General features: G+C 53.1%; 9 protein-coding genes across 9 annotated transcripts; 4 read left to right on the top strand and 5 right to left on the bottom strand.

Annotated features, from left to right (window-relative positions):
• Positions 1 to 1,461: 1,461 nt before the first annotated feature.
• On the top strand, positions 1,462 to 2,122 carry UCRPA7_8579 (hypothetical protein; the record flags this gene model as incomplete). The annotated part of the gene is made up of 2 exons (XM_007921091.1): positions 1,462 to 1,524; positions 1,643 to 2,122. The coding sequence occupies 2 exons, from the start codon at positions 1,462 to 1,464 to the stop codon at positions 2,120 to 2,122; spliced, it is 543 nt and encodes a 180-aa protein (XP_007919282.1).
• A 492-nt stretch (positions 2,123 to 2,614) lies between these two features.
• On the bottom strand, positions 2,615 to 4,126 carry UCRPA7_8580 (hypothetical protein; the record flags this gene model as incomplete). The annotated part of the gene is made up of 1 exon (XM_007921092.1): positions 2,615 to 4,126. The coding sequence occupies one exon, from the start codon at positions 4,124 to 4,126 to the stop codon at positions 2,615 to 2,617; it is 1,512 nt and encodes a 503-aa protein (XP_007919283.1).
• Positions 4,127 to 7,143: 3,017 nt separating this feature from the next.
• Positions 7,144 to 8,540, top strand: UCRPA7_8581 (putative wd repeat-containing protein; the record flags this gene model as incomplete). The annotated part of the gene is made up of 2 exons (XM_007921093.1): positions 7,144 to 7,479; positions 7,539 to 8,540. 2 exons carry the CDS (start codon positions 7,144 to 7,146, stop codon positions 8,538 to 8,540), a joined length of 1,338 nt encoding a protein of 445 aa, XP_007919284.1.
• A 774-nt stretch (positions 8,541 to 9,314) lies between these two features.
• On the top strand, positions 9,315 to 11,259 carry UCRPA7_8582 (putative subtilisin-like protein; the record flags this gene model as incomplete). Its single annotated transcript, XM_007921094.1, has 3 exons — positions 9,315 to 9,319; positions 9,379 to 10,955; positions 11,009 to 11,259. 3 exons carry the CDS (start codon positions 9,315 to 9,317, stop codon positions 11,257 to 11,259), a joined length of 1,833 nt encoding a protein of 610 aa, XP_007919285.1.
• A 290-nt stretch (positions 11,260 to 11,549) lies between these two features.
• On the bottom strand, positions 11,550 to 12,248 carry UCRPA7_8583 (putative zn 2cys6 transcription factor protein; the record flags this gene model as incomplete). The annotated part of the gene is made up of 1 exon (XM_007921095.1): positions 11,550 to 12,248. The coding sequence occupies one exon, from the start codon at positions 12,246 to 12,248 to the stop codon at positions 11,550 to 11,552; it is 699 nt and encodes a 232-aa protein (XP_007919286.1).
• Positions 12,249 to 14,367: 2,119 nt separating this feature from the next.
• Positions 14,368 to 15,652, bottom strand: UCRPA7_8584 (putative acyl- thioesterase ii protein; the record flags this gene model as incomplete). The annotated part of the gene is made up of 3 exons (XM_007921096.1): positions 14,368 to 14,430; positions 14,652 to 15,371; positions 15,551 to 15,652. The coding sequence occupies 3 exons, from the start codon at positions 15,650 to 15,652 to the stop codon at positions 14,368 to 14,370; spliced, it is 885 nt and encodes a 294-aa protein (XP_007919287.1).
• A 674-nt stretch (positions 15,653 to 16,326) lies between these two features.
• On the bottom strand, positions 16,327 to 20,200 carry UCRPA7_8585 (putative oxysterol-binding protein; the record flags this gene model as incomplete). Its single annotated transcript, XM_007921097.1, has 3 exons — positions 16,327 to 17,508; positions 17,568 to 20,097; positions 20,181 to 20,200. The coding sequence occupies 3 exons, from the start codon at positions 20,198 to 20,200 to the stop codon at positions 16,327 to 16,329; spliced, it is 3,732 nt and encodes a 1,243-aa protein (XP_007919288.1).
• An 866-nt stretch (positions 20,201 to 21,066) lies between these two features.
• UCRPA7_8586 (putative phosphopantetheinyl transferase protein) lies at positions 21,067 to 22,064 on the top strand (the record flags this gene model as incomplete). The annotated part of the gene is made up of 2 exons (XM_007921098.1): positions 21,067 to 21,162; positions 21,216 to 22,064. The coding sequence occupies 2 exons, from the start codon at positions 21,067 to 21,069 to the stop codon at positions 22,062 to 22,064; spliced, it is 945 nt and encodes a 314-aa protein (XP_007919289.1).
• A 2,603-nt stretch (positions 22,065 to 24,667) lies between these two features.
• Positions 24,668 to 26,497, bottom strand: UCRPA7_8587 (putative signal peptide peptidase protein; the record flags this gene model as incomplete). Its single annotated transcript, XM_007921099.1, has 2 exons — positions 24,668 to 25,514; positions 25,581 to 26,497. 2 exons carry the CDS (start codon positions 26,495 to 26,497, stop codon positions 24,668 to 24,670), a joined length of 1,764 nt encoding a protein of 587 aa, XP_007919290.1.
• Positions 26,498 to 26,500: the final 3 nt, after the last annotated feature.

Here is a 26,500-nt window from a genome sequence, read left to right on the forward strand (position 1 = left end):
AACAGACAGCTAGAGTGGTCCGAGCTCCCGGCAGGTCAAGCCGCTCCTCAGCGCCACTTTCCTCTTTCGGGCAGCGAAATGCAATCTGATTGAGTCCTGTCGTCTCGGCATTGGACAAACGATGAAGACAGACGCTAACACTAGAAACAATGATATCTTGATGCAGCTTCTCTCTACAGCTCCTCTGCTGCTTCGTGGCTCTTCTATAAACTATAGCTGAGTGGTTCTCTACATGTGCGCTGCTATCGCCACCTCATTTGTGTTCTGCCAGTGATCATCGTGGGATCCGGTTGCTGCGCCAACACTATCACTGATTTGGTAGACGCTGCTGACCACCTGGTGTCGTCACACAGATGAGCTTTTGAAGAGCCCCAACTCACCGAATTTCCAAGTTTCATCGAAATCGAGGTTGAAGAGCCTTTAACTCAATTTGAAGAGTCTCTGATGCGCTAGCATTACGGCGCCTGAGAGCCGGTTTTGGGACTGGCGAAACTAGGAATCGGACTAATTCAACCGGACTACTGGTAATCATGGAGGTGGGCCACATTCCAACTCCCCACCATTAACTGTCGAGTCGATATTCAACTGAGACCACATAAGGCTGATGAATGACATAGTATGTCGCGAAAAGAGCATTCGTTAATGGATGGACAGTTACACCAATCCCGCACTTCACACTGTCAGCGTCCGGATTAGTAGCTCTCGCTGATTTGAGCACAATTGCGCAACGAACCGCTCTTACAGGAGGCTCTTCCTGGTTGGACTCTTTACTTCTTGCTCCTGGACTTCACTACCAACAAGCAGCTGATGCGCTCGCCAAAGAGGGTGGCATAATCCTCAATGCCGTCGAAACAGAGCGGGATGGCAGGGTCTTGACGTATTCCATCCTCAACCAGGCAACCATCAACTATATCGAAAGGATCGCCAGGCCTGGCGAGATTGTCACTCTCGATGTTGGGCAGATTCCTCCTCGCTATCGTCGACGGAAACGAGCCAGCCTTGGCCAACGAGGCACCGTTTGGGCGGGCAACGACACCCCTGACCTAGGGTGGTTGTCACATCTGCTGTATTTGACCAGTCCCATTTTAACCATCGTTGCTTTCACATTTATGATACTACTGGAAGACTGTAAGAGAAATTTCTCTTTGTTGTTGTTTCCAAAGTCTTGCGCCTGGTTGCCTTCTTTTCTTTTTGAGATATGACTCGTCCGTTGGTAATCCTTTTACCCTGCCACCCCATTGGATGGCGTTTAAGTTTGATTCCAAACCAACATGCTCCAATGTGATTTACCCCTTAACATGTCATTTTACAACGCCATCGCGTTTCGGATGTTTGCTACACATCTGCAGGCTCATCGCTGCCACAAGGCTGACATCTTCTCTGATAGGGTGGGGGCTAGGATTCCTGAGCGCTTTGATGCTCTCCCGCATACTCAATATCTGGGTTATCAAGCAGCGATCCATGCCTGCTCGTAAACACAAAGAAGACGACCACGGTCAAGGGCGCCACAACCAGCTCACCGAGGTAAGGCAACCTATGAAATGCAGCCGACCGTGAAGGCAGGCCGACCAACGGCCCCGTTTCATCACCAACATCCCCCTCCCCCTTTCTTCAAATTGCTACTTACACCCCACGTCAACAGTACCTCGTCGACCTGGGCCACGGACGAAGCGTCTGCCTACGAGGCATGTCCGACGACCTGCAGGCCATCACCGCGACCGCCTGGCTGCGCAACAAGACCTTCGTTGAAGGCTACCTCGAGGCCATGGCCAAAGTGCTCGTGTACCTGGTGGCCGCCTTCTCGGGCAACATCACGCAGGCCGGCTCCATCATCATGATGTCGCTACTGCTGGTCACGGCGGGCCTGCTGGCGCTGAGCAACGCCCACGCCAAGTCGCTGCGCAACAACGGGCGCGTCGTGTCGCCCACGACGCCGGTTCCGTCGCGCAGGGGCACCGTGGACGATCCGCCGTACCCGGGCGGCGATCACAGCACGACATCGTGGCCGGGAAGTAGCGGTGCGTCCGGCATGACGGGGATGGATGACTGGGCCGAGAAGGGCCAGATCGGACACGCGCTGCAGCATCATGGACCGTTTGACGGCGGCGTTGATTATAGGTAGCACGTAGGCCGTGATTCTCTTTCATTGATAGACCTCCGTCTCCGATTCCTTTCGACGAAGCAAGCGAGCACATGAGGAGTACATGGGAGTTCGGTGCAATTAGAGGTCATGTTCAGCACATTCATCGTACCTATCAGCATTTGTGTACCACATACTAGCACAGACTCGATATTGTTACTCGTGGTCAATTGAGCATCTATAGAGTCATATCTATCGTAATGTATACGTCGAAAGTGATATGTTGTGCTTCTCAAAGACGGAAAAGGGGGCTTCCTACAAGACAAGAGCAAACAGTCGGGAATCATAAGCAAGAAGATAATGAGAGGGTATTTTTGGCCAAACTCCAACGGTACAATATGACCCTAGTAGTGATAACATCCCTGATAAGACGCGGCAGAGAGAAAGATATTCATGATAAGTGAAGAATAACCGAGGTGAGAAATCGGAATGTTCAAAATGCCGTCCAGTGAAAGCTGACTAGTCGACGAAGAATTACTCCTCACAGCAACGCACAACCTCGCACAGAGACCGAAGCAACAGCGGGTCGAGATCCTTCAAGCCATCCGTCATAATCGGAGCGTCCTGCTCGCCGCCGCCAGTGAGCTTGAGCGTCGAGACCAGGTTGGCAATGCACTTAGCAAGTCCGTCCCGCAGATCCGCAAGAGTAGATTCGGGGCCAACGGTAGTGCCTTTCTTGTCGCCTCCGAGACTCAACAGCCGCTTGTGTTGCTTGCCGACCGGCTTCCGCGGAATCTGGAACACATCGGTGGTGCTGCAAGCTGCGGCGCGGGAGAGGCCGAGGAGGCTAGCGGCCTTCTTAGGGACGCGTCGCGGATCCTCGTCGACTACTGGGTAGCCATCGTCGTCCAGCCCGGCTTTCGTCACGCGGATGTGCTTCTCGCGAGCGCCGCTGCAATCTATCGGACATATGGAAGCCAAGTAGTTGTAGGCCAGGAGATGCGCATAGAGTGCGTCGCACAGATAATCTGAACCAAGGGGGAAGATATTGCGAATTGGAGCCCAGTTCGGTGTTGAGGTCGCCGAGGCTGTGGACCCGAAGTCAAGGCCATTGGAGCTATCGTCGTCGCGCGCGGGCGAGTTGGACTTCGACGATCCATTGCCGAAGCGGCTAGAAAGCAGTTTAGAAAATTTCCATCGTTTGGTGGTAGCTGTCGGTGATGGTGGAGTTGGCACAGAAGGAATCGAGAATGGCGCCTCGATGCTGCCTCTCGATGAAGAGCGCTTAAGCTTCTTCGAGTAGCTGCGAATGGTCTCGATGGTTAAGCTGGACGTCAATAGCATTGTTTCCGGGAAGTTTGTGATTGAGACGCGCAACGTCTCCATAATCTCCGGCGGAACGCGGATGCCCGGTGATGGTGGAGTCTGCTTCACTCGAAGAGGAGAGGCAACAGCGAGCTCGCCGCTGGATTCTAGCCAGGCTTGAACATTAATCAGACCGGGCATGTCCTTCTTTGGCAGTGCCGGCTTCTCGTGAAGTTCAGACTCGCGGGTCTGGGGTAGATCGGCAACGTGATCTTCCTCGGCAACACTTCGCGGTGGGGATGGAGGGTTCACCTCTCGCTCAACGGGCAAACGATGCGTGGACACGACTGGGCCAACCGCAGCCTCGTCCTCGAAGCAATCGTCAGGATGACGGCTAATGCTACTGATATTTCGTCGATGAGAATACTGTTGAAAAGCATTTGAATCAAAGGAGAGGTCAGGAAGTGGTGCAAAAGAGATGAGGCCCGAGTTAGGCCGCGAGAAGGACGGATCTCCTGGAGCGAGATAAGTGACTCGGTGGCTCAAGGACGACCTTCTCTTGGGGACGTGAATGATAGAATGCTCTGAAATGCGTTTCTGAGGTGAAGGGGCGCCCGACGAAGTGTGCGGTCGTTTAGAAGGTGAACTCGCAGTAAGCGGTCGCTCCAAATTCAGGGTCGGTTCGGAATCCCAGATGTCGGGCTCCAAATCGACCCAACTGCTACCATCAACGCGACTCATTGACACGTGAGGTTTGTGTGACGATGAGGAGCATCTTGCTGAGTTGACTGAGGTAGCGGTAGTGGTGACCGACCGTTGCCGAGTCCGGATGGAAGGGGAAGCGGCGTCTGTTGATGAGTCGGTTTTGGAGTCCGAATTTTCTTCATAATCCAAATCCAGGACCAAGCGTCCCCCGTTTTCTTCCTCTCGCATGCGGAATTCGCCCTTGTGGTACCTTGTTCGCGGCGGCGACCCCGACTTCAAAGTCTCTGTATGTTCTGCCGGGAAGTCCTGCACGTCGATAGTCTTCTGTGTCTGTAGTCCATCCTGCAGGGGATCATTGTGTGACACCACCCAACGTCTACTGATGTTGCTCCGCATAGATTGTGAGCGCTCTCGACCTGAACTAGTCATAGGTAATGAAGGCGCCCCGGCAGTCATACACCGAGACTGAAATAGCGGCTCCGACATCTCAAGATCATGAGCCAGAAACTCTGGGAGGTTGCAGGTCATTCCAGCCTCGACAGCCATATTCCTTTTGCCAGCCTTGGAAAAAGCAAGACAGGACTCAGTTTTCAAAAAGATCTGCGCGAGATCGAGGCCTTAAGACGATCGACTCTGCTTGTACACCCTGCTCGATTCTACGCTTCAACAACCTTCGAGTATCCAAGCATCAGTTGAGCTACCCGAACGTGACGGACCCCTGCCTGTGTATCTGTCACAACAGCAGAGTGAGTAAAAAGAGGCTTGCCGCTGGGTGGGATCAAAGTTAGGCTACACCACAGCATCTATCATGAGGGCGAGAGGGTCTGACAATTCGGAAACAGGGGCCGGATGGGAAATTATAGGAAACGTTGCGATCCGCCAAGGGGCAGAAACGAGGAATGGCATGCAGGCTGGCGTCTCTGAGCAAAGGGCTTTTCCCATGTCGTGACACCAGGCCAATAACTAGCTCAGAAGCCAGTGGCCACAAATGAACGGGGCCGCAAGACATTGTCTAGTGTGATGCCCACGAATTTTCGTGGATTGGGATGCCACAATGGAGGGAATGCAGCAATATCTCTGCCTCTACTAGACATACAAGACATTAACACGTCAGGGCGCGTTGGCTTCGGGTCTAAGGGACCACTAGGTCCATGATGGCCCGCCGTTTGGACTAGGTACCGTTGACGCGCTAGACTAGCACGACCGCCTCTCCACTATGTATGATCTTAGGAATGCAACCAAATCTACATAGTAGGATGCGGCGGCGCGTGGTGGGGAATTCTGAAGGAGGGGAAGGTTGTATAGGTTGTGTGGGTGCATGTCTGCGTGACGCTCGTATCTATCCGTGACGACCCAGACAGAGATGCAGAGCAGCTGCTGTATGGTTCAAAGGAACGAAAACCACAGGTTTTCAAGCACGAGGTCTCCCGAAGTGCGTGCAGCACGCCCAGCTGCACACTAACCGGGACCGGCAGAGAGCGACAGGGGACGCATGCGAACCAGCGTCGTCGAAGCCTCTGATGCGGGTGTATTCAGGAGTCAGGGAGGCTGCAAGACCTCGGGCGGTGGCATGAAAGCTGTGCAACCTCAACTTTGCACGCGGCATCTTTCTCAGCTCTCTCGTCCACAGGCCTCGAAGAGAGAAGCAATGCGCACAGACGGCTTGCAGATGGACTAGCCATCGGAGGAACACTGTTCCAGACTGGCATGGCATGGCCAAGGTGAGACCTTTGAGTGGGATGGACGGCCATGGCTGGAATCTGGCACGTATCACAGGCTGATGGACGCGACTGCACGGCCAGAGATAAACTCGAGTTGACAAGAAATAAATGAGACGCCTCCCGTTGCCTTGTTTCTGGTGTCGAGTGTCATCAATGGATAGGTGGATGTCTCGATAAGCTCTCACCCGGGATACTCGGCCGGTCGTCGTCGATATCCAGTCTACTGCATAGCAGGGGATGGAGACAGATCTGAGCTGGCTCACCCACGGGCCACCCCTTTGCAAGCGGTGACGATGCGGCTGGTCCATAGTCTATCTGTCAGGACAGGGTCTCGAGGACCATTGACCAGAATCTGGGACTAGGAGGCCTGGTGATGGTGTGGTGGACAAGTCGGGGTCAGCTAGCAGAGGCGGAGGAGGAAGAGGAGAGGAGGAGCGATCGGCGAGGGAAGAAAAAGAAAATATCTGGCCCACAAGACTCCCAGCCACGGATGCTTTCCTTTTCCCTTCGACTCGTCATAAAACTCAAGCAGGAAAGAGGAGTCGAAAGAAGCATTGTCGCTGCACGTTAGCCTCTTATGGTCTTGCTTGTCGCATCGCATCGCATCGTCTGCCCGACTGTGCCGTCTCCGGGCCTCTTACACCAGGCTATCTGATGCATCGTATGCATCCTTGATGATGACGATGGCGGAGAGCAACAACGCTTTGTACACTGACTCCCTCTTTCGGGCGGGGTAACACTGCAAGATGGGTGCTGTATCCAACCCAACACCCAGCTCATTGGAAAAACACGGCTAATACGGCGGCCAAGTCGATATTTGGTCCTCACCTTCGTCACTCGACGACGCAAGGGAGGCAGATAGCTGACAAGTGCAAGTTTTATTTTGGGTGCGCGTGCTGCAAAGGGCGGATGGAATGGAGCAGGTAAATGCATCCTACTCCTCGCCTAAGCTAGAGTGAGGTAGCGCTGCAGCACCGCTGCACGGCGGGGTCTGCTAGCGCCGATTTGCCTCTCCTCGAGCGCTGCAAGTCACTGTCGTGCCGTTACGCCACTGAAACTGCCAGCAGCCCTTGCCATTCCGGGTCCCGAGAGGGTGCGCCTCAAGCCATAGGCTGCATTCTTAGTGGCCAATCCAAGTGCACCATGCTACTCCTCTAAATAAAAAAATATTCACAACGAAACGGCTTGCACGAGAAAGAGAGACGAGGCAGCAAAGACAGGCAGACATTAGTTGAGAGGTGACGATCGGCCGTTTCAACATCATCTTCGAGACAAAAATCCACGAGGTCAGCCCAGCAGCAGAAGCAACCAACGCAGAAACGAGAAACAAGCATGCTGCCCGAGGAGTTTTTCTCCTGCATCTGCGGGCCACCACTCACCACCAACACCGCTCTGGCAAAGGACGTTGGCATCTACGCCCACACCCTGTGGCCGACCTATGCCGCCAAGTCAAGCTTCAAGAAGAGCTCTGCGCCGATCAACTGCCTCGCCGTGAGCGACTCTCACGTGTTTGCTGCCCAGCATGAGAAGGCTTATGTTCACGTGTACTCGAGGCTGCGAGGCAACCAGGAGGCCTTCGTAGCGTTTCCAGAGAGGATCCGATGCTTGACCCTGATAAATGACGTGCTCATTCTCGGGACAGCAGAGGGCAGGATCATGCTGTGGGAGGTAAGCACCCTGCAACGATCTCCCTTGGAGTTGAGTTTTCTAGTTCTAACGCGGCTCAGTATTGCACGGGCAGGCTCGTGTCAACTCCGCCATGCCATGTCCAGGCCGTGTCCTGCTTGGCTGTGACCCCTTACCACCTGCTCACAGGCTCAGAGGATTCCAACATTAGCGTGTGGAATCTGGCCCAGCTCTTGCAGCTGGATGCTACGGCTGAGCATGAGCCGGACCGGAGTCTTTCCAATCACAGAGGTGCTGTCACCTCTCTCGTTGCTGGCCAGAGCACCAATGAAGACACCAGCGTATGCGTTTCTGCCAGCAAAGACAAGACCTGCATCGTCTGGAACTACCAGACAGGAGCCGTTCTTCGTACTCTGTTGTTTCCTAGCTTCCCTCTATGTGCTGTGCTAGACCCCGGCACACGTGCTCTCTATGTTTCAACCGAAGATAAGTCCATCTACTCTGTGGAGCTCTTTGCCGAAAAAGCTCTGCTTGGACAGCAAAGTGAAGAGGCCAGCTCAACTGTCGTGCAAGTCACAGCTCCGTTCGGTGTTGCCCCGGCAGAGTCTGGCCCTGCTTCCTGTTTGGCAGTGACCTACGACGGCACTGTTCTCTTGTCCGGTCATCCACAGGGCCAGATTCACATCTGGAACTTAGGCGATAGCAGTGCAAATACAAGTACGCGGGAACTTGCAAATCTTAATGCTGCTGTCACGAACCTGGTATTTGTTTCGCCGCTCTCATCTACTAGCCCAACCAAAGCTTGGACTATCGTCAAGCCAACACAGGCAGAACGGAGCTATACTCTCACAACTCACTTCGAAGAAGATCTCGGAGCTGACACAAAGTTCAATTCGCTCCTGAACACCCCGGGCTTCTCCCAGGAAGTGTTAGACCGCGCAGCTTTAGCTTTCCAGCAACCAGCAGCCAGCGGCGCCGGTGACCCAGAAATGCAGCGCCAAATTGATGAGTTGTGGCAGATAATCAACGAGCAGAAGATCCTCCAGAAGGAGACGGTGCAGAAGCTAGCTGAGGCCAAGCTTGCCAAATTGGCTCGTTCGTAGCTCTTCGCGTTTCAGATTGCGCATCTGGAGCTTAGTTGGACGTTCGCATCGAACCCCTAGGACCCCCACCATCCCGCACGGATGTGTTGAACCCAGAGTTCCCGTGGGGCGTTGAGCACGTTTACTCGGTTGCAAAGCCCTACATCCAAGCGTGTCGGGGCGCATGATGCCTCAATGCGCTGTCGTTCCATGGCAGAGCCGCGTGGCTGCTGTTGCGCTGATGCCAAGCCTGGAACACGGCAGTGGCGGGATATGTTTGATAGCCCTCACGAAAATGCCCCTTCACGGCAGAATCTCCCATGGATCGACAACATCGCTTTATCAATGCTTATCTTATCGGCAAATCTGCCAGCGTTGTCCCATCCTACGCCTGAACCCCTGAAATGCTTCACCCAAGGTCTCGGGGCATTTGAAATAGTATAGGACCCTGCTTGATACTAGACTTCAGACGCTCGGGCAACCCTTTTTGTCCTCTAGCTACTGGGACAATTGGCCCCGAGTGCGAGGGCGGTACGGGGTGCAGACCCAGTTTCAGCGATGTCTTGCGACCATTGTTCAATGGAGTTCATTGACAGGGGCCGAGGACTGAGAATGATGCGCATTCATAACTTGGCATGCTCGCTGGGGATTCGATCTTGTGACTTCTTCCCCTCCTTGGTGGAGCTGCACACGGCCTGGAGCGACGATTGAAGATGCGGTTCAGTGTATTCGCCAGCATACTTGCTGCCCTGGCGGTAGCAAGTGATGCCAAACCGCTCCGGCGCTCCCTCAATCATGTCGTTCACGAAGAGAGGCCACTTGTCCGGAGAAGCTGGTCCAGATCCACCCGCGTGCACAGCACGGCGGTCCTGCCTGTACGGATAGGCCTGGCACAGCAGAACCTGCACCGTGCTGAGGAGTTCATCAGTGAGGTTGCTCACCCCGAGTCTCCTAATTACGGCAAGCACTGGTCACCGGAGAAGATCATCGAGACGTTTGCGCCGAAGAAGGAGGCGGTAGACGCTGTCATGGAATGGTTGGAGTCGGAGGGTATCAGCTCGAGCCGAGTCAAACAATCAGCATCGAAGAATTGGCTCTCTTTCAATGCCACCGTTCGAGAGGTTGAGCATCTGCTGAAGACTGAGTACCATATCTATAAGCACTTCTCTTCGGGCCACTCGCACGTTGCTTGTGACAAATACCATGTTCCTGAACACCTTAAGGAACATATTGACATCGTGACTCCGACTGTGCATTTCGACCAGCGAATTGGTGAAGCCCGGAAGAACAAGCAGAAGGCGCTTTCAGATGAACATGTCCAGGAACTCAAGAAACGGTCCGATTTATTGAAGAAGCGACAGAGTCGTCCAGAACATGGCATTCTAGGTTCGCCGTCAGATGGCTCAAATCCCAAGCAGGGCGCGACGATTACAAATGCCCTAATGGATCTCAATCAATGCGACACGATGATTACCCCGGCTTGTCTGCGTGCACTGTACGCAACACCTCCGGGGACACTTGCCTCGGCCAACAACACGCTGGGTATTGTTGAATACACGCCGCAAGCGTTCTTACAGAAGGATCTGAACCTCTACTTCCAACAATTTGAGACAAGGCTGGACGGGAAGTCTCCCATCGTTCAGCTGCTGGACAATGGTGTCCTGCAGACTCAAAATCAAAGCTTCAGCTTCAACGGCGAGTCCGCACTCGACCTCGAGTTCGCCATGGCGTTGATCTTCCCTCAACAAGCAACTCTTTTCCAAGTCGGAGACCTTGTCCAGGGAGCGAGCTTCAACAACTTCCTTGATTCTATCGACGCCAGTTTCTGCACGTTCCAGGGCGGCAATTCCAAGGATCCGAACGTCGACGCCCAATACGCGAGTCGGGTCGGCTGCGGAACGCACTCCCCAACGAATGTCATCTCCACAAGCTACGGCTACAATGAGGGAGATCTCAGCGCGAAGTACGAGGAGAGACAATGCGCCGAGTACATGAAGCTAGGACTGCAAGGTGTTACCGTGGTTTACTCCTCAGGCGACTTTGGCGTAGCCGGCAACGGTGGCCAATGCATTGATCCTCTGACTGGCGCTTACAACAACGGCACCAGCGGCATCTTCAACCCATCGTTCCCAGGGTCGTGCCCGTGGGTGACGTCCGTTGGAGCGACACAGGTCTTGGAGGGCTCTTCGGTCCGGACGGCGGAGAGTGCATGCTCGACGGTGATCTTTTCGGGAGGCGGTTTCTCAAACGTCTTCCCAATGCCGTCATACCAGTCCAAAGCTGTGGAAAGCTACTTCGCCGACTCTGCGCCTCCATATGGCGCTGACCGCTTCAACAATTCAAAGACAGTCCGAGGGTTCCCTGACGTCTCAGCCAACGGTGCCAACTACGTGACAGCTGTGAACGGGAACTTCTCCCTGTCCTTTGGAACGTCTGGTGAGTTGTAATCTTTTCGACTGAACTATCACTTAGCTAATCAACAGCAACAGCCTCTGCACCGGTCTTTGCGTCTATCGTCAACCTCATCAACGAGAAGCGAATCGAAGCCGGTAAGGGCCCCGTAGGCTTCATAAACCCTGCCCTGTACGCCAACCCGCAGGTTCTCAACGACGTGGCAAATGGCAACAACCCAGGCTGTGGGACAGATGGGTTCGAGGCCGTGGCTGGGTGGGATCCTCTGACTGGCTTGGGGACGCCAAATTATCCCGCGATGGAGAATCTCTTCTTGAGCTTACCTTGATTAGACGTGCTCAGAAGTGATGTATGATGTGAAGGGCGTTTACGTGTATTTGGCGCTGGGACATAGAATAATTCGATAGGGTTGACCTCAATAGCTGGTTTATTTCATCATCACCATTAGAGTCGTTTCATTGCTCCAGTGTAAGTTGGACCACTGGGCCATTTTTGCTGTACGGTTCAGAGTCAACCTCTCAAAGTCAGAAAGTAGACAAAACATGATGTTCATACGCTGTTTCATATTGTATTGTGTGCATCAGGCATTCAAGGTCGTGTATATGCCATGTGCTCCCATTATATATTGCCAAAATCGATATCATCCATTCCCTCCCTCGTCCAGCCCAGCGTCATCGTCGCCCAAAGATCGTGATACACCGCAGGCTGAGATACTTCAGCCGGGCCCCCAGCGCCAGAAACAGAGCCAACAGTAGATGGTAGCTTAGTATTGATGAAATCCTCCTCCCATAACTCGATAAATGGATCGAGGCTACCGTCTAGCATAGGGCACCCGACCATTGTCTTGTCAATCGGCCCAGGATGCGGCGGGTTCAGCGCGGCCAGGCGCTTGTCCCACTTGCGCTTCACCACGCCGAGCACGACCTTGCTTGCGGAGACGACGTCGGATGGCTTGTTCGAAGCCGGCGTGAGGTCCGCCTCTTGGTATGCCAGCTTGTCCAGATAGTAGCCCAGGTTGAGTTCGTGTCGGGCCGCGCCGGCGTCCCACTCCGGACATACAGCGAGGGGGAAAGACAGCTTGAAACTTAGGATGATGGCGACGATGAAATGGTCCCAGTCCATGCCGCAGAAGTTGACGAACTCGGACGCCGGCAAGGCAATGATGTACTCAAAGAAGGTGCGCAATATGTTGAGACAGGGTCGCAGGCGATCGGGGCTCTGTCTTATGCCTGGCTGATCGAGATCAAGCTTCTTAGCGGTGGGCAACTTGAGTAGGGGTGCGCCGAAGATGTACATTTCCGTGAAAAGATTAGACATCGTGAGGGTGGCTAGCATGTGTGTAAGTAACATGTTCCTTTTACGTCGATCAAAATACTCACGAGTTGATGAGATATCGTGAGGCATGTTGCTCTGCCATTCCCTCAGCTGCGTCTCCATTCCTTTCATGAGCAGTGATGTTTGGTAATCATTTATGGAGTGTTTTTGGTTTTTCCGCAACACGGCAACCTCTTCCATCAAATGCTCCATTCGCACAAGCCATGCCAATAGTCTGTCACCAGAGGCTTGCTCATGACCGCCCAAGATGTTGGAGCAGGTTGTCGTCCACTGTGAATACCGTAAGCTAGGCGCCCTGCCCCATGCAGTCGCAAAGCTCTCGCTGTCTGTTAGTATAACATCCGGGTATCAGCATCGTGAAGACTTACTTAGTCGATAAGTAATAACAAGCTAGATATGCTCTGATACCAGCCATGCGCTCAACATCTCCTTGGCTTTGGGTGATGTCATCCTCCAGCGGCTGGTCCAGGTCTAGGTCACGAACTATATCTGCTGCCATGCGAATGTATTGCAACGCTTGCCTATTGTGAGGTCGCAAATGAAAAGGATACCTGTCTCCATGCGTCAGACTCTGTGCTTTGTGATCAATCCACAATTGAAGTCGTCAGTCAAATAGGTGAAGAGCTCTTACCAAGCACAGTACACGAGCAACCCCTGGAGCAATTCCAGACTTCTTTCCCCGCCGGCAACAAACTTCAATCCCAAAACTTTTCGGAACTCTTCGTCATACAGTGTATGGCCCTGAAGTGTCCTGCTTCCGCTTGCAGCCGATAAGATCGCAAGCAGCACAAAGGGGCTATCTCTTGCTAGAGTGGGCACACTAACATCATCGGGCAGCAGGATGACAGGGAAATGGGTTAGCATCCCGCGAAAGCTCTGGAGAAGGCTCTCGGCACTCTCGAGGTTGAACTGTGGACGGATACTGAAGCCATGCACCGATCGAGACCGAGTCGAAGACGGCGGCGTTGTCAGGGCTGAGAACCACCCATCACCAGTCCCAGACCCGGACGGCCGATCCGATCCGTTGAAGAGGTCATCCTCGCTGCGCTCATCGTCTGGAACGAGCCTGTCGAGATACATCTCATGCTTTTCACGCAGTATCTCAAGGCTGTCTGTGAATTCGTTGTCCGCCGGCATGGGGATATCAATGGTGAATGTCTTGGAGGGGTCAGGAGGGGGAGGTGCACGGGGAGCAGTGGGGTTCCTATGCTGTCAATACCGTGACATTTCTCGTTGAGCCGAATATGTGAGTCTTACAGCTTGGACTGGCGAGGTCGTCTTGTGCGCGGTCCAGTCTTGAAGACACACTCACGCTTTGAATCCTGACATCTGGGAGCCGTGTTAGTATGGCAAAGCCGGAATACGGTTTAGACAAGCAATATCAACCTGCGGCAGATGCCCAGTGTGCTACTAGCCTCACACTTGACCTTGGCTGCTCTACACGCCTCACAGGCATTTGTAACCCGGGGCTTCTGACCGGCTTCCGACTGCTCAGGCTCCATGTTGGCTCGGAAGTCCTTGTTTATACAGACTGGGGATTGGGCAGCTACTGCAGGACCGCAACAAGATGGGTGCTAGTCTTAGCAAAGCAGCACACTTTCATCACCCGGTCGTGACCGGAAATGAGATGGGTTATGGCGTGAATATTCAGTTTTTGGCAGTGGGTGGATTGATGCTGAGTTTCTCTTGCTGGTAAGCTCCGAGTCAGATCGGAGGTTAACCATAAGCGCCCGTCGCGCGGAGTACAAATCCACCGGCCGGACTGCCGCCACCATCCTAATTAAGTGAGACTCTTCAACATCTAAATAATTTTGGAAGAGCTACATGTTAACCATAGAATTCATCACAAGATATTATTTGGCGACATAGAATTTTAGTCGAGGTTACGATCTCTCGAAACGTATTTAATACATCCATTCTACGCACTTATCTATGTTTTGCTGGTGTGATATGGTCATACCAGTCCGAAAAACTAGTCAAGTGTCAGAGGAAATCTCAACGCAGTAGAATCCTACTCGTCTTGTGAAGCGAGGGTCGCCTCAAGACGCGCCGAATAATAAGAATACATACCGCCTTACGGATGAAACGCTGGATCATTATTTTACAATTTGGACGTTTTCTCACTACCCTCTTTCTCCGGTGTCTCCTTGAGTCGACAAAGTCCCTGTGAGGTATTGTTAGCAAATGGCAATACATCGACCCATATCGTAGATAACTCACCTCCTGCACACAGGTAGCTAACAACGTCCCATCCTTCGCAAATATCCTCTGCGTAACTACGCCCCTTCCGTCACCAGCCCATGGACTGTCCATTTCCGCCAGCATCCAATCATCCGCCTTGACCCTCCTCGGCTCGTGAAAGTAGATAGTGTGATCCAGGCTCACCATCATGCCAATCTGCGGCCTATCGCCAAAGCTCTTGAGATCCATGCCTCCTCCCTCAAAATCATTCAGCCTCTGGATGTGATCCAGGGTCTCCTTGGGCAGCTGGTCGATCTCTTCCACCTTGAAGGGAAACCGCCACAGCCTGTGGATGCGGCTGATCGTCCCGATGAAGTAGCTGTCACTGACATACGCCAGCGCATTCAGATGCGCCTGATGGCCGCCCTTGATCGTGCCCCTCGCTCGTATCCACTGCCGGGTCTTCTTCTCGTGCGCATTCGGGCTCTCGCGATTCACCACCTTGATGCCGCCGCTCTCGTACGGGCCGGTGCTGATGCTCTCGTCCGGCTGCCAGTCGTCCGCCGGCGGCTGCAGCGGCCTGCCGTCCTCGTCCACGGGCATGGGCAGCGCGTGGCGGACCTGGGTGGCCGGCGCCTCCTCGCGCACAAAGGACATGGTGGTGGTGAAGATGGCGCGCCCGCGCTGCCGCGCCTGCACGGTCCGCGTCATGAAGGAGCGGCCGTCGCGGACCTTCTCGACGTGGAACATGATGGGGATGTCCGCGCTGCCCGCCAGGATGAAGTAGCAGTGGCATGAGTGGACGGTGAACTCATCGGGCACGGTGCGCTGGCCGGCAGCGAGACACATGGCGATGACGGCGCCGCCGTAGACCCCTCTTGCTCCAGGAGGGTGCCATGGCTGCCGAGTGTTTGTGAATATGTTCTACGAGGATGTTAGTGATTCTTACAGGTCTAAATGTTTAAGATGGTAGGGCAAGGGGTGGTTGAGATCTGAGTAAGCACTCTATCAAGAAACCCCAGTCAACTCGGCACTTGCGCCAGTAAGATGCAACCCCTTGACTGAGATGCGCAATTACATGCAGTACAATATCAACTACTTACCGGCCCGAGGACAGCAAGCTCGGTGACGTCCAGGACGTTTTCTATCGGTGCCTTATTCGGGTCCCATTGCGGCGGTTTTAATAGCGTGGGCCGGTCGGCCATTGTGTAGATGTTCACCGGGGCGTATAGAGATGTTGGTAGATCGCCTTGTGCCGTTTTCAGTGGCTCTTATAAAGTCGTATCGATTTCCGTATCGCACTTTTGACACTCTTTTCGGTCCGAGAGAATCGCAAATGGCATTCAATCGCGCTTCAATTGCCGTCATACAGTGACGAGGAGTCAACATAGATTTGGCACAGGTGCCTTAAGTAATTGGCCAACTATCGCCAGTCACAGTTCTTCCATGGAGAGTTTTGCCGAGGTTCGGCGTTTGGCAAGCCACACCCGGCCCGCCCGGGTCTTGGCCCACTAACATAAAGGGGAAGTGCGAAATTGTAAGTACGTACCAAGTAAATGCCATTCATTATGATATTTAATGTTAATTTCAAATTGGCATGACGCCCATCGAACGAACTTCATGGGAGAGTGCTCCAAAGTAACCAAGATTTAGCGAGAGGATTTTGGTTGTATTTAGACACAGGATGGAACAACTATCTACTCAACAGTCTCCGAACAATCCTATATACTGACAAACAGGCATCTTTTCCACCAAGACTGCTGAAAAAGGGGGACTAGTCAAACATGCATTTTATATTCATCATCACTGAAGCAGTCGTAAAGAGCCGAAAGGGACTAGGGAATCGCACAGGCATCTACAAACGAGACCAAAGCAACGGCTAGCCCTCGTAGACTGGCTCCAATCCCGCCCATGCGCTCTTGTCTCCCCTACCGGCCTTCTCTCTCTGCTCCCAGTACTTGCCGTTGAACTTCCAGTACTCCTCGCCCGTGACCTCGCACTTAGCCTTCGTGAACCAAGCCGGGATGAACTCCTCTCCACGTGCCTCTCTCGCTTTTCTTCTCGCGCGTTGACCCTCCTCAAGACGATTCTTTTCCGTAGCCGCAAAGTCGTATTCGCCCTCCTCCATAGCCCGTTGGTCGGGACGCAGACGAGAATCTGTCGGCGGCAACCAGGGGGCAAGCTTATCATCGATGTGGTTGAATGTGAGGACAAACGGTGTCAGGTTGAACGGAATGCCCTTAGGACGTTCATGCGCCTGCCAGACCAAGAACGCGCGGTTCTGGTCAGTAATGCTTCCGCGATGCACCGATTCCCCGTCAGCAGGCTCCTCAACAGTAGCTTCATAGCCCGGCGTCAGGCGTGCATATAGCTTGGAGTTCCAACGGCCGCCAAGACTGACACGCACTCTACCATTAGCATCGACAATCTTGCCGGCAATCTGGTACGCGCTGGACGCCTTCCACCCGCGTGGCTTGAAGTCAATGTAGCAAATTTCTCCGGTAGTCCAGTTCTTAATCTCCATCGGACCGTAGTTGTCGACCACGGGGTTTCCGGTGATGATCCCAATAACCGAGGAGGTGACCTTCTTCCAGGTGTACAAATCTTCCTTGCCGCCAGACGTAGGCCGAAGCTTCAGGAACCAAGTACCGAGAGGGTTGATATCAAAGGACCTGCCGTAGAACTTGGACTTCACAGCCGACTCTCCCCAGTAGGTCCACTTCGGCGATTCTGCCCAGGCTGCACCGACAGGCGGATGATGGCTAACCTGCTCGATAAAGAAACGGTAGTTCTTGTCTGGCCGGACATACTCAAAAGTCTCACCAAGGAGAGGATTGAATGGTTTTGCGACTCGGCCAATGGTAGAAGCATATTCACTGGCAGCAAATGCAGCCACATAGAGCAGGCGCTCGATCGAATCGGTTCGGTCTGCCGCCAGATCTAGAAGATCTGCATACTCCATATCTTCACCACAACGATAAAGAAGTGATGTAGGCTCGTTGAACGTGACTGGGAGAGTCATCTTTGTCATGTCCTTACCGATCATTGACTTCAAGATACCCTATACATCATCAGCACCCGTTTGGATGGCAGATTAGACAGATTCTGTATTAAACTTACCCATAGAGAGATCTTAGGCCGGTTGTCGGCGTCAATCTTCAGCTTCGTCCTGATTCCATTCTCGTAACCGTGGAAAGAGCTGCTAATATCCAGACCGCCAGTGACAACTAGTTCACTCTTCTCCTCCATCTCAGATGGTGGCATTGGCTCGACCTCAATCTCGCCGGCATCAACAGCGTCAAAGAATTCTTCATCATCCTCAGACTCGTCTTCGGAAAGATTGGCAACTTCTGTAAGCACGGTTTCTCGTCGAGTGATGCTCTTGGTCGGAGACTTGAGCGGGTCTTCCTCGGCATCTTGCTCCTCCTCCGCTTCAACAAACTCAGCGTCGCGGGGAGACTCCAGCATGCCGGTCCCGATGACTTCTTTGAGGATCCGTTTCGCGTGCTTCTTCTTCAGCTCGGCTTCGCCGACTCGGGCCTCGAGAACCTCTTGTTCCTTTGCCACTTGGGCCATGCTTTCCTCCCACATCCGCCTCATGTCAACCTCGCGATCCAAGCGGTATTGCCAATACGCATCGCGATCCTTCGAGATACGCAAAAGATCGCCTATGAGGCCGGTCATGGAGCGAATAGCTGCATCATATGTCGCTAGGGCCTGCGTTGTCTTCGTGTCGGACAACGTGAGAGCAGGGTTTTTCGTGGCCTCAGTGATGAGCGCGGCGTTGACTTGCGCCATCGTATCGAGCTGCAGTTTAGCTGACTGCGCTGTGATTGTGAAGGCGTCCTTGTTGGTATTTGGTGCATCACGTCCACTAGAAGCGTCACCGTATTCATCATCATCGTCGTCGTCATCATCCGGCATCATCGATGCGCCGTTGCCGGTCCTCATCCTAGATAGATCGTCCGTCATGGCATCGTCGTCATCAATGCTTCCAACCGTGCTGGCAACAGCTGTCGGAACTTTGCTCAAAGACTTGTTGGCACTATGCAGTCGCGATAGCTGGAAGCTAGACCGCTTCGGTTCCGCAAGGCTGCCGTTTTCGCTCTCGTTGATGGAAGTCCCCTGAGAATGCTCAGCCATGGCTTGCTTCAGGAGGTCTGCGCTTCGGGCTTTCTGCCGCTCTTCTTCCTTCATCTGGTCCTTGGTCCACTGGATCGAGTTGTTGAGCGCCCAGAACCATCGTTTAGCCTCGACTTCATGGTTCGCTTTCAGAGTATACTTAACAGAAGACTTCCCTATGATCTCAAACTTTGTCTTCTCGTCTGGGCTCATGTGGAGTTTGGCAATCCGCATATTGATGGCACCACGGCAGGCGGAGCCGGAATCGTCTTGGTGCTTGTAGTAACTCAACACGCCATCTTCGAGCACAAACCAACGAAGTTGGTAGCCTTTCCTGTAATTGGTCCATTTCTTAAGATAGCCCTTCATCTCCCTGGCTTCTCTACCAAGAAGAGCATCTCCAGTGGCCGTAGATGTGCCCGCTTGAGAGGCAGCATGGCCAAGCACGGCCTTTTCCTGTATACCCCGCTGCGCAGCCACCGCAGCGGGCGATTTCTTTAACATGGCTCTTGTGACATCATCTTTGGTCACATCCTGGGGGAGCTTTCCCTTACGATCGCGACGGAATGGGTCTGCGCCATGCAGAAGTAGCAGCTGGATGAGTTGCGTGTTCTTACGCCTGGCAGCCTCATGCAGCAGAGTGCCGCCGGCTTGCACCACCAATGGATCCGATGCAAACTCGGTGCTGTTGATATCTAGAACAGTCTTCAGACGGGGCTCTTCTAGCACCTTCTCTAGCGTTTTGTAATCTCCGCGAGTGATAAGTTCTTGCACCTGTTTGACCTTGCTCTCAGCAAACAGTGAACGTGAGAGTTGCAGCGATTGGAAGATCTCCGGATTCCGCGCGAGATCGAGAGGTAGACGACCCTGGTTGTTTGCGACAGCATCGTTGATGTCCTTCTGGTCGAGCAAGAGTCGCACGACTTGGGTCCGCCCCTGCAATGATGCGATATGGAGGGGTGTGTTACCATCCTTGTCCCTCGCATTGATGTCGATGGATCCGGCGCCATCAGACAGAACGTATTCAACCACAGGAAATTCGGCGCATTGGATAGCCAAGTGCAGGATGGTGGTATCGTCCAAGCTATGCCCCGACTGGGTGCCGATGGAAGAAGTGCTGGCTCGGGGGCCGTTCTCGGCTGTGTCTCTGATGGCTCTCGATATCGAGGCCGTATCACCACTCCTCAAGGCTTCCACGATGCGAAACTTCCGTACCGACTGCTCCAGGCTGTTTCCCTTATCAAAGAGAGTGGCGGTCGATTTCGTTGCCGTTGAAGGGGAGGTTGAGGTGGGGTTCTGGCTTTGGAGGACTCGGCTGCTAACCGACCCAGCAGTGGATAGCCGGGAGTTGTGGCCCTTTGCTGAATTCTGATGCGCCATGGATATCGTGGCCGGAGATGTGGCAATGGTCGGGGTAGATGCAAGATTTGAGGTCGAGCCGTCGTCAGAAGCAGTGTCGTCGTCTCCTCGGGTATCGCGTCGGCGGAGGAGAGACAAGGCGGCCGCTGATTTAGACCGCTTGTGCTGGCTGCAGATGGGGTTCGCATTAGCATGCCAATCTGGCAAGAGTAGAAAGAGGACAAGTCAAAGACTATTGGCAATGTCGCATACCTATCTCCCGCTTCAGACATGATTTTTTTCTAGCTCACCAATGCCAAGCAATGCAGGACATTGGGGGTGGCCAGGTCGAGGAAAAGGCGGTCGGTCGGTCACTGCGAACAGGCGACAAACAGGCTATTGAGAGAAGAGGAGGGGAGAAAGGTGAACAGCAGATAAGGAGAAATCAATGCAAATGAGAATACACAGAGGACATCGAAGGAATCTAGGATGGTTAGGGCTGCGAGAGCAGAGTGAGGGGTGCTGAGTGTTTTTTTGGCGATCTGTGATGAGGTAGGTAGGTGATGGCCCTTGTTGGCCTCTTGAAAGGATGACGTTTGTCAGTCTGGACGTCGGAGCTAAGAGCTTTAACATTAACATTAAGCTATTCCGTCGTGGTGGTGGTGGTGTACCGAAACTGGCGCTATGCTGCACAGCCCCCTTCAATGAGCTCCTCCAAAACCCAGACTCCCAGACAGCTTGGACTATGCAGCTAGTCTGTTTCGGTCTCGCTCTTTCACGTGGTAACTCTCTGATGAGATAATACAAGATGGTACTGTATGGTGGGGTTGAGTTGGGGTTCCCGGAGTGGCTGGCTCTACGTATCAAGGCAGGCGTTTCTTTAACAGGACTGTGCAGGTAGTCGAATCTCGCAAACTGTGCCAGCGCAGTTATCATTCTAGGAAAGTCATTTGCGAGGTGACACTGTCCTCGTAAATCCCATCGCGGCAGCAGAAGGCGAGATTGCCAAGTCGCATTCGTCAGACTGTGGCTTTTGAAGTCGCACAACCAAAGTCAATAGCCATCATCATCATCATCATCATCATCTATGCTTACGGCAAGGTGACATCCAGAGTAGAGCCGATTCCTCTGCGCTGATGATCTACATAACGATATGACCATGGCAAACGCATCTGATCCTATACTTGTCCAATGGATTCTAGACACTCGTGACTTGTGGCCTGGAGCCACGAAGACGGCACAGCTCGAGACACTGGTACATTCTCTTCGCATCTAAGAATGTCATTGCAATGATTCTAAACGTCTTAGGCCTCTCGAGCTCTGTCTCTACTCACTCGTGAGGAGAAAACAAATGTGTTGAAATACTATCATGTCCGGGATGCAAAGATGGCCCTGGGCTCTGCTCTACTCAAGCACTTTGTCATCAGCAAATACTGCAACGTCGCATGGTGGGACACCAAGATGACCCGCGATGAAAAGACAAAGCCCATATACCGGGATCCGGATACGGGGACATGCCCCATATCGTTCAACGTGAGCCACCAGGCCGGCCTCGTAGCGTTGATTGCCGCCCATGGTTACGATGGTCCGGTAGACGTCGGGGTGGATGTCGTCTGTGTGAGTGAGCGGCGAGACCGTGACCACAAGATGATCAAGGATGAGGGCTGGCCAAGCTTCGTCGACATGCATGCCGATGTCTTTGCGCCCTCCGAAGCCAAGTATCTCAAATACCAGATACTGAGTGCCGTGCCCGGCTTACCGCGGGGAGCATCGCCTGAAGACATTGTTGACTTCAAGCTGCGATGCTTCTATGCACTTTGGTGCTTGCGAGAGGCATATGTGAAGATGACCGGAGAGGCGCTGCTCGCCGAATGGCTTGGCGTTCTGGAATTTAGGAATTTCGTTCCTCCTATTGCAGCAGCATCCTTCGCTGGCACAGATGAAGTTGCCGAGCAAGTTGTCACGGATCATCAAATATGGTTTAGAGGGCAGAAAGTGGAAGACGCAAAGGTCTGTCTTCGTGCGCTAGGTCCTGACTATATGACCTGCACTGCGGTCCGAGCCCAAGGGAACGCGGCGAACGAGCTTGGCTCTGCTTCTGGACCATTCACAATGATCGATATCAATCAGATACTCGAATATGCAGAGAAGCAGTGATAGAGCTCTTGGCAACTTTCGCGATTCTGCCAAACGGCTTAGACTCCGTCTACAGCACCGCAAAAGATAATGCGCCAACAACACTGCATTATTTCAGACCACGATACCTCAATGGCACTATTTCCTGTAATCTGGGTCGATTGACCCTGGTGCACTCAGTTGAAGTTTCAGGAATCGTGCGATTTCGATGTGGCATCGGACGACGTAGACATGTGAAACACCAAGCTGGGGCCTTGGATGTTTGGTGTTATAGCCTTGCGCTGCACTGCGAGACGACAACGAAATATCACAGACGCCTCATTAAATATATAAGAACTGCTTTTCGCCGCAAAGAAACCTGATGTTATTCTTTTCTGGCCACCAATTCCCCCTGCTTCTTTGGGAATTCCGTCTTTTGCAGATCATTTGCGATGCCAACTACACAAGATCGCCATCACATCCCGCATCTCCTGCATCTTGTCCCAATTATGGAGTCTTTGCTTTGATTCTATCACCTCTGAACGCCGAGTTGTAGCCTTTCACAGCTACACGCCATGAGGCCAGCGGTATAGATCAGAGCAATCTGCTCTTGTCTCATGAACCCCGAGACTGGTATGGACACACCACGACAAGTATTCTCAGTTCCGCCAGCGGCATGATCTCGTCTTACCAACTACGACTACCCGCCAACATTGACATGCCGCTGGTGTCGAGCACCGAGAACCTCCTCGCGTTCCGCTGGAAGATCGCTCTACCTCCCATGGCGCAGCGATCTGAAGTGTTGAGCGCTCGTGTTCCGCCGTCCTGCCCTGCCCTGCCCTGTCACAGGAACAGCCAGGTACGGCGTCGAGCATCCCCACACCGCGACTCCCGCCGCCATGCCAGATCAGCACAGCCGCGCGCGGTCGAAGTCATTGCACCGTGGGGGAAAAGTTTTCGCTGGAAGGGCCGGAGCCTGAAGCGTCGATGATCCGCCGGAAGTCGCTTGCGGGACGCCGCATACCACAGCGCTGAGGCGATGCGAATCCGCTGGAAGTTTGCTCGGCGACCTGAAGTTTGAGAGCGTCAAGTCAGCCCGTCATAATGCCGAGCGTCGGGCATTATAGAATCAACAAAATCAACCCCCAAAAAAAATTAATGATGTCAACCCCAGAGAAGCACTTGGGACGGATCTCAGCATCTGAGGTTTGGAAACTGTGTGGAGGGACCCTTGCGAAGAGCCTGAACCTTTACGTGGTGCGAGGGATTAGAGATGGGCAGGATGGTCATATCACTGTTTTGTTCATCTACAGATACAGGCAATGAGAAATCACATTGAGTTATATTTTAGTCTGACCAGGCTGCCATCCGTAAATACAAGTGAAGCTGCTATCACTTGAATGACTGTGTGTACTGCCAAAATGACCTCGCTAGTTTATACAGGAGGATGTGCCAAAGCTTGACTAACGATTCCCAGAGTCTTCCTCATCACTGAACATGTAGTATCATATACGAGAGTGTTATCAATGTGGGACAATGGTGGTGAACGGCAGACAAAACAACCCCCTGATTTCTCCATCAGATCAAGACGCCTGCCATATGCTAGGTCTCCGTCTACGCCTTGTCCTTCCTGTTGTTGCCGGACTCGCCATCCGAGCTGCCGTAGTTTTCAGTAGACTCTAAGGACGACCTTAAGGCCTTCCGGGCCTCCAGCTTACAGCCAGTGCTGGCCTTCTTCTATTCATCCTTCTTTTTGGACGGCTTCTTAATCAAAATGGTCTTGAAGGTCATCATCCCCCTCAATGTAGCTGGTCTGGCCGGTAGAGTTGGTTGACAACAGGTGACCTACGCAGAGAAAGGGGAGGACGAAGGTGTGATGTTGGACGAGCAGTTGTTGACGCAGAGCTGTAATGCACGACGAAGCGCTCCTAGGCTTTTCACAAAACGAAAAGCCTTGATAAGGAACGTGAATGAAAAGAGGAAGGGAGAGAAGACAACAGATGAAGCTGCTCAGAAGCGTGAAGGGGAAGCTTTCTGACCAGTCCTGTGGGACTACAATGTCGACCCAAAGAAAAGCTGTATGGTGCTCTCACATTCCAGGTATCTAGATTACGAGGTGCTACCTAGTTTCGTAAGACTAAAGACACTGCAGAAACACTGCCGAGTACAGGTAATTCATTCGTGGAGTTGTTAACTCTGTTGGTCTAACCAAGGCTCTCCATACAACATATGCATTTTCAGAGACTATGCTGATGATACTTGAACCACATTGACTTATTCAACTTGTATGAAGGACGCACCATCTGATAGCCCCAGCATAATCAGTAAAAAAAAAAAGTCTAGAACTTTGATGATGTAGGTGTCCAAGTGCTAGGCATTTGGGCGCGTGCCGCTTTCACGGCTTGCTTATGTACGTCGAGTCCGTCTGAGTTGCTTTCGTCTCCGTCATCTTGCGAAGCTGTCGCACTCGGGCATTTTCGAGTTTCCGTTCCTTATCGCGGAACGCTCAAATCCTTGCCGCAAGCGTCTCGGATTGTTTCGGCACTGTAACCTCCTTTCGAGACGCCGAGTCCTCCCCCGCCTTCTCGGGGCTGGTGGCTGTGACCGGCATCTCTCTCGGGCGATCCGGGGCCTGTCTCAGACTTCTAATCTTCCTTCAGGTCTTTGGTTCCAGGTGCGGAGATTGAGAACAGGAACACGTCGTAGCCTTTCTCTGATATCTCTAGAGGGTTGGAGGCGCTAGCTTTGACGTCTGCTTGACCCTGCTCGCCAGCCTTCTCTTCCTTTTTCGAGGTGGTCGGTTCCGTCTGAAGATCCTTTTCGCTCTTGGGCTCTTTAGCCTCGTCGTCACCTTCCTTCTTCGAGCTGATCTCCTTGACAACCCGGCCATCTGCATCCAGCTCGACAACAACATCTTCGGTATCAAGACTTCCGTCCTCGGTGTAAGTCCACATGGCTTTCAACTCGCCCCGGACCAAACCAGTCAGCCAGGTAGACCCAACCACCCCAGGGACGAGATACAGTAGCGCGGGCTGGCCATGTCTGAAAATGATCAACATGGCCAGCGTCGTCAACATGCCGAGAAAATACCCAAACATGGATGCGTAGAAGTAAGGCTTGGGGAAAGCAGCTGCGGCCAGTGTCGGTGTGGCCGGTTTACCAAAGAAGATACCCAACCAAGTGCTCGTCCACAGACGATCGCCCCAACGCCCCTGGGGGTCAACGAATGTCGGCTTGACAGTGCGGTACTGCGTCTCGGTCGTTGTCACAGTCTGTTCGGATGAAGGATCCTGAGAAACGGTCTCAAGGCTTGTCGGGACGTACTTGGCTTTCTTCTGGTAGTATTGCCACAAATCAAAACGAAGGGCGAGGCAGATGAAGATGCCCGGGATGACAATGTCTCCTAGTCCTAGAAGACTAGCCCCAGAAGGGCCCTCGAAGACTAGCTTGATAGGTGCATCGATGGTCTTAGCAACGGTGATCATGTACGGCCTGGAATGGTTAGCTTACACGAGTACACAGAAAGGGAAAATAGGCAAAATCAGGAGTCCAACTCACGTGTAGAAAACCATGACGATATCATAGACAAAAAGGCCAAGCAAGACAAGAGATCCCGTCGCGAACGAAGTGCACGACATAATCATTGATGTCCCGTAGCAGAATCCAGCACCCATGAGATTAGAAAGCAGCGTGGCCCCAGTGAGGCTATAGGTGAACGTTGTCGACATAGCAAGGAGGATGCCGATGACATGGACCAGTTTGATGGGAAACGACTCCTTGCCGATGCCATGCACAGCGACTCGCACAATCCATTTCTCCGTCAGAAGATGTCGCGCCTTCCACAAGGAATGTTGAGTGCGGGCTGAGAAGCTCCTTTCGGAAAGAAATCCTGCCAAGGGAGTTGTCTTCTTCGTGTCAGTGCGCCGCTCGGAGGTCTCGTCCTGAGGACGAATTAGAAGTTCCTGGCAGCGACGTCGGCCATCAATATGGAAGATCTGGCCTTGACTATCCCGCCACATGCTGGGGAAGAACATGCTCGTGACAAACTCCAAAGTGTCTCCCAAGAGCTTGCTCAAGCTGATGACGCCAACAACAGACATGTACGTCTGCAGTATCTTGTTGAGAATAGAAGGGTCCTGGATCCACTTGATGATGTAGTACAGGCCGATGAGCACGAATCCTGCCAGAACGGGGAGCAAAATCGCATCGGAGGGAGTGAACCCCTCAGCGAACTGGTCTTCCTTCTTCTTCTTGCCGCTCTTTGCCGGGGAAGCGGACGGTGGCCGGCGAAGAGCTCCGTGAGCACCGATGTAGATAATTGCCATAGCGCTAATGACGATTTTCAACTCGAGGGACAGGAAGCCAAGCTTCTGGATCACCTTCAGGATCGGGGCGGGAGCCACAAGGGTGTCATTTCCAACGTGGGTGAAGTTGTCGCCTTCCGCCAGCACCGGAGTTTCAGACGGGGAAGCCATGAT

This window comes from Phaeoacremonium minimum (genome assembly GCF_000392275.1).
Source record: "Phaeoacremonium minimum UCRPA7 unplaced genomic scaffold PA7_03_scaffold_599, whole genome shotgun sequence".
Classification (NCBI taxonomy): Eukaryota; Fungi; Ascomycota; class Sordariomycetes; order Togniniales; family Togniniaceae; genus Phaeoacremonium; species Phaeoacremonium minimum.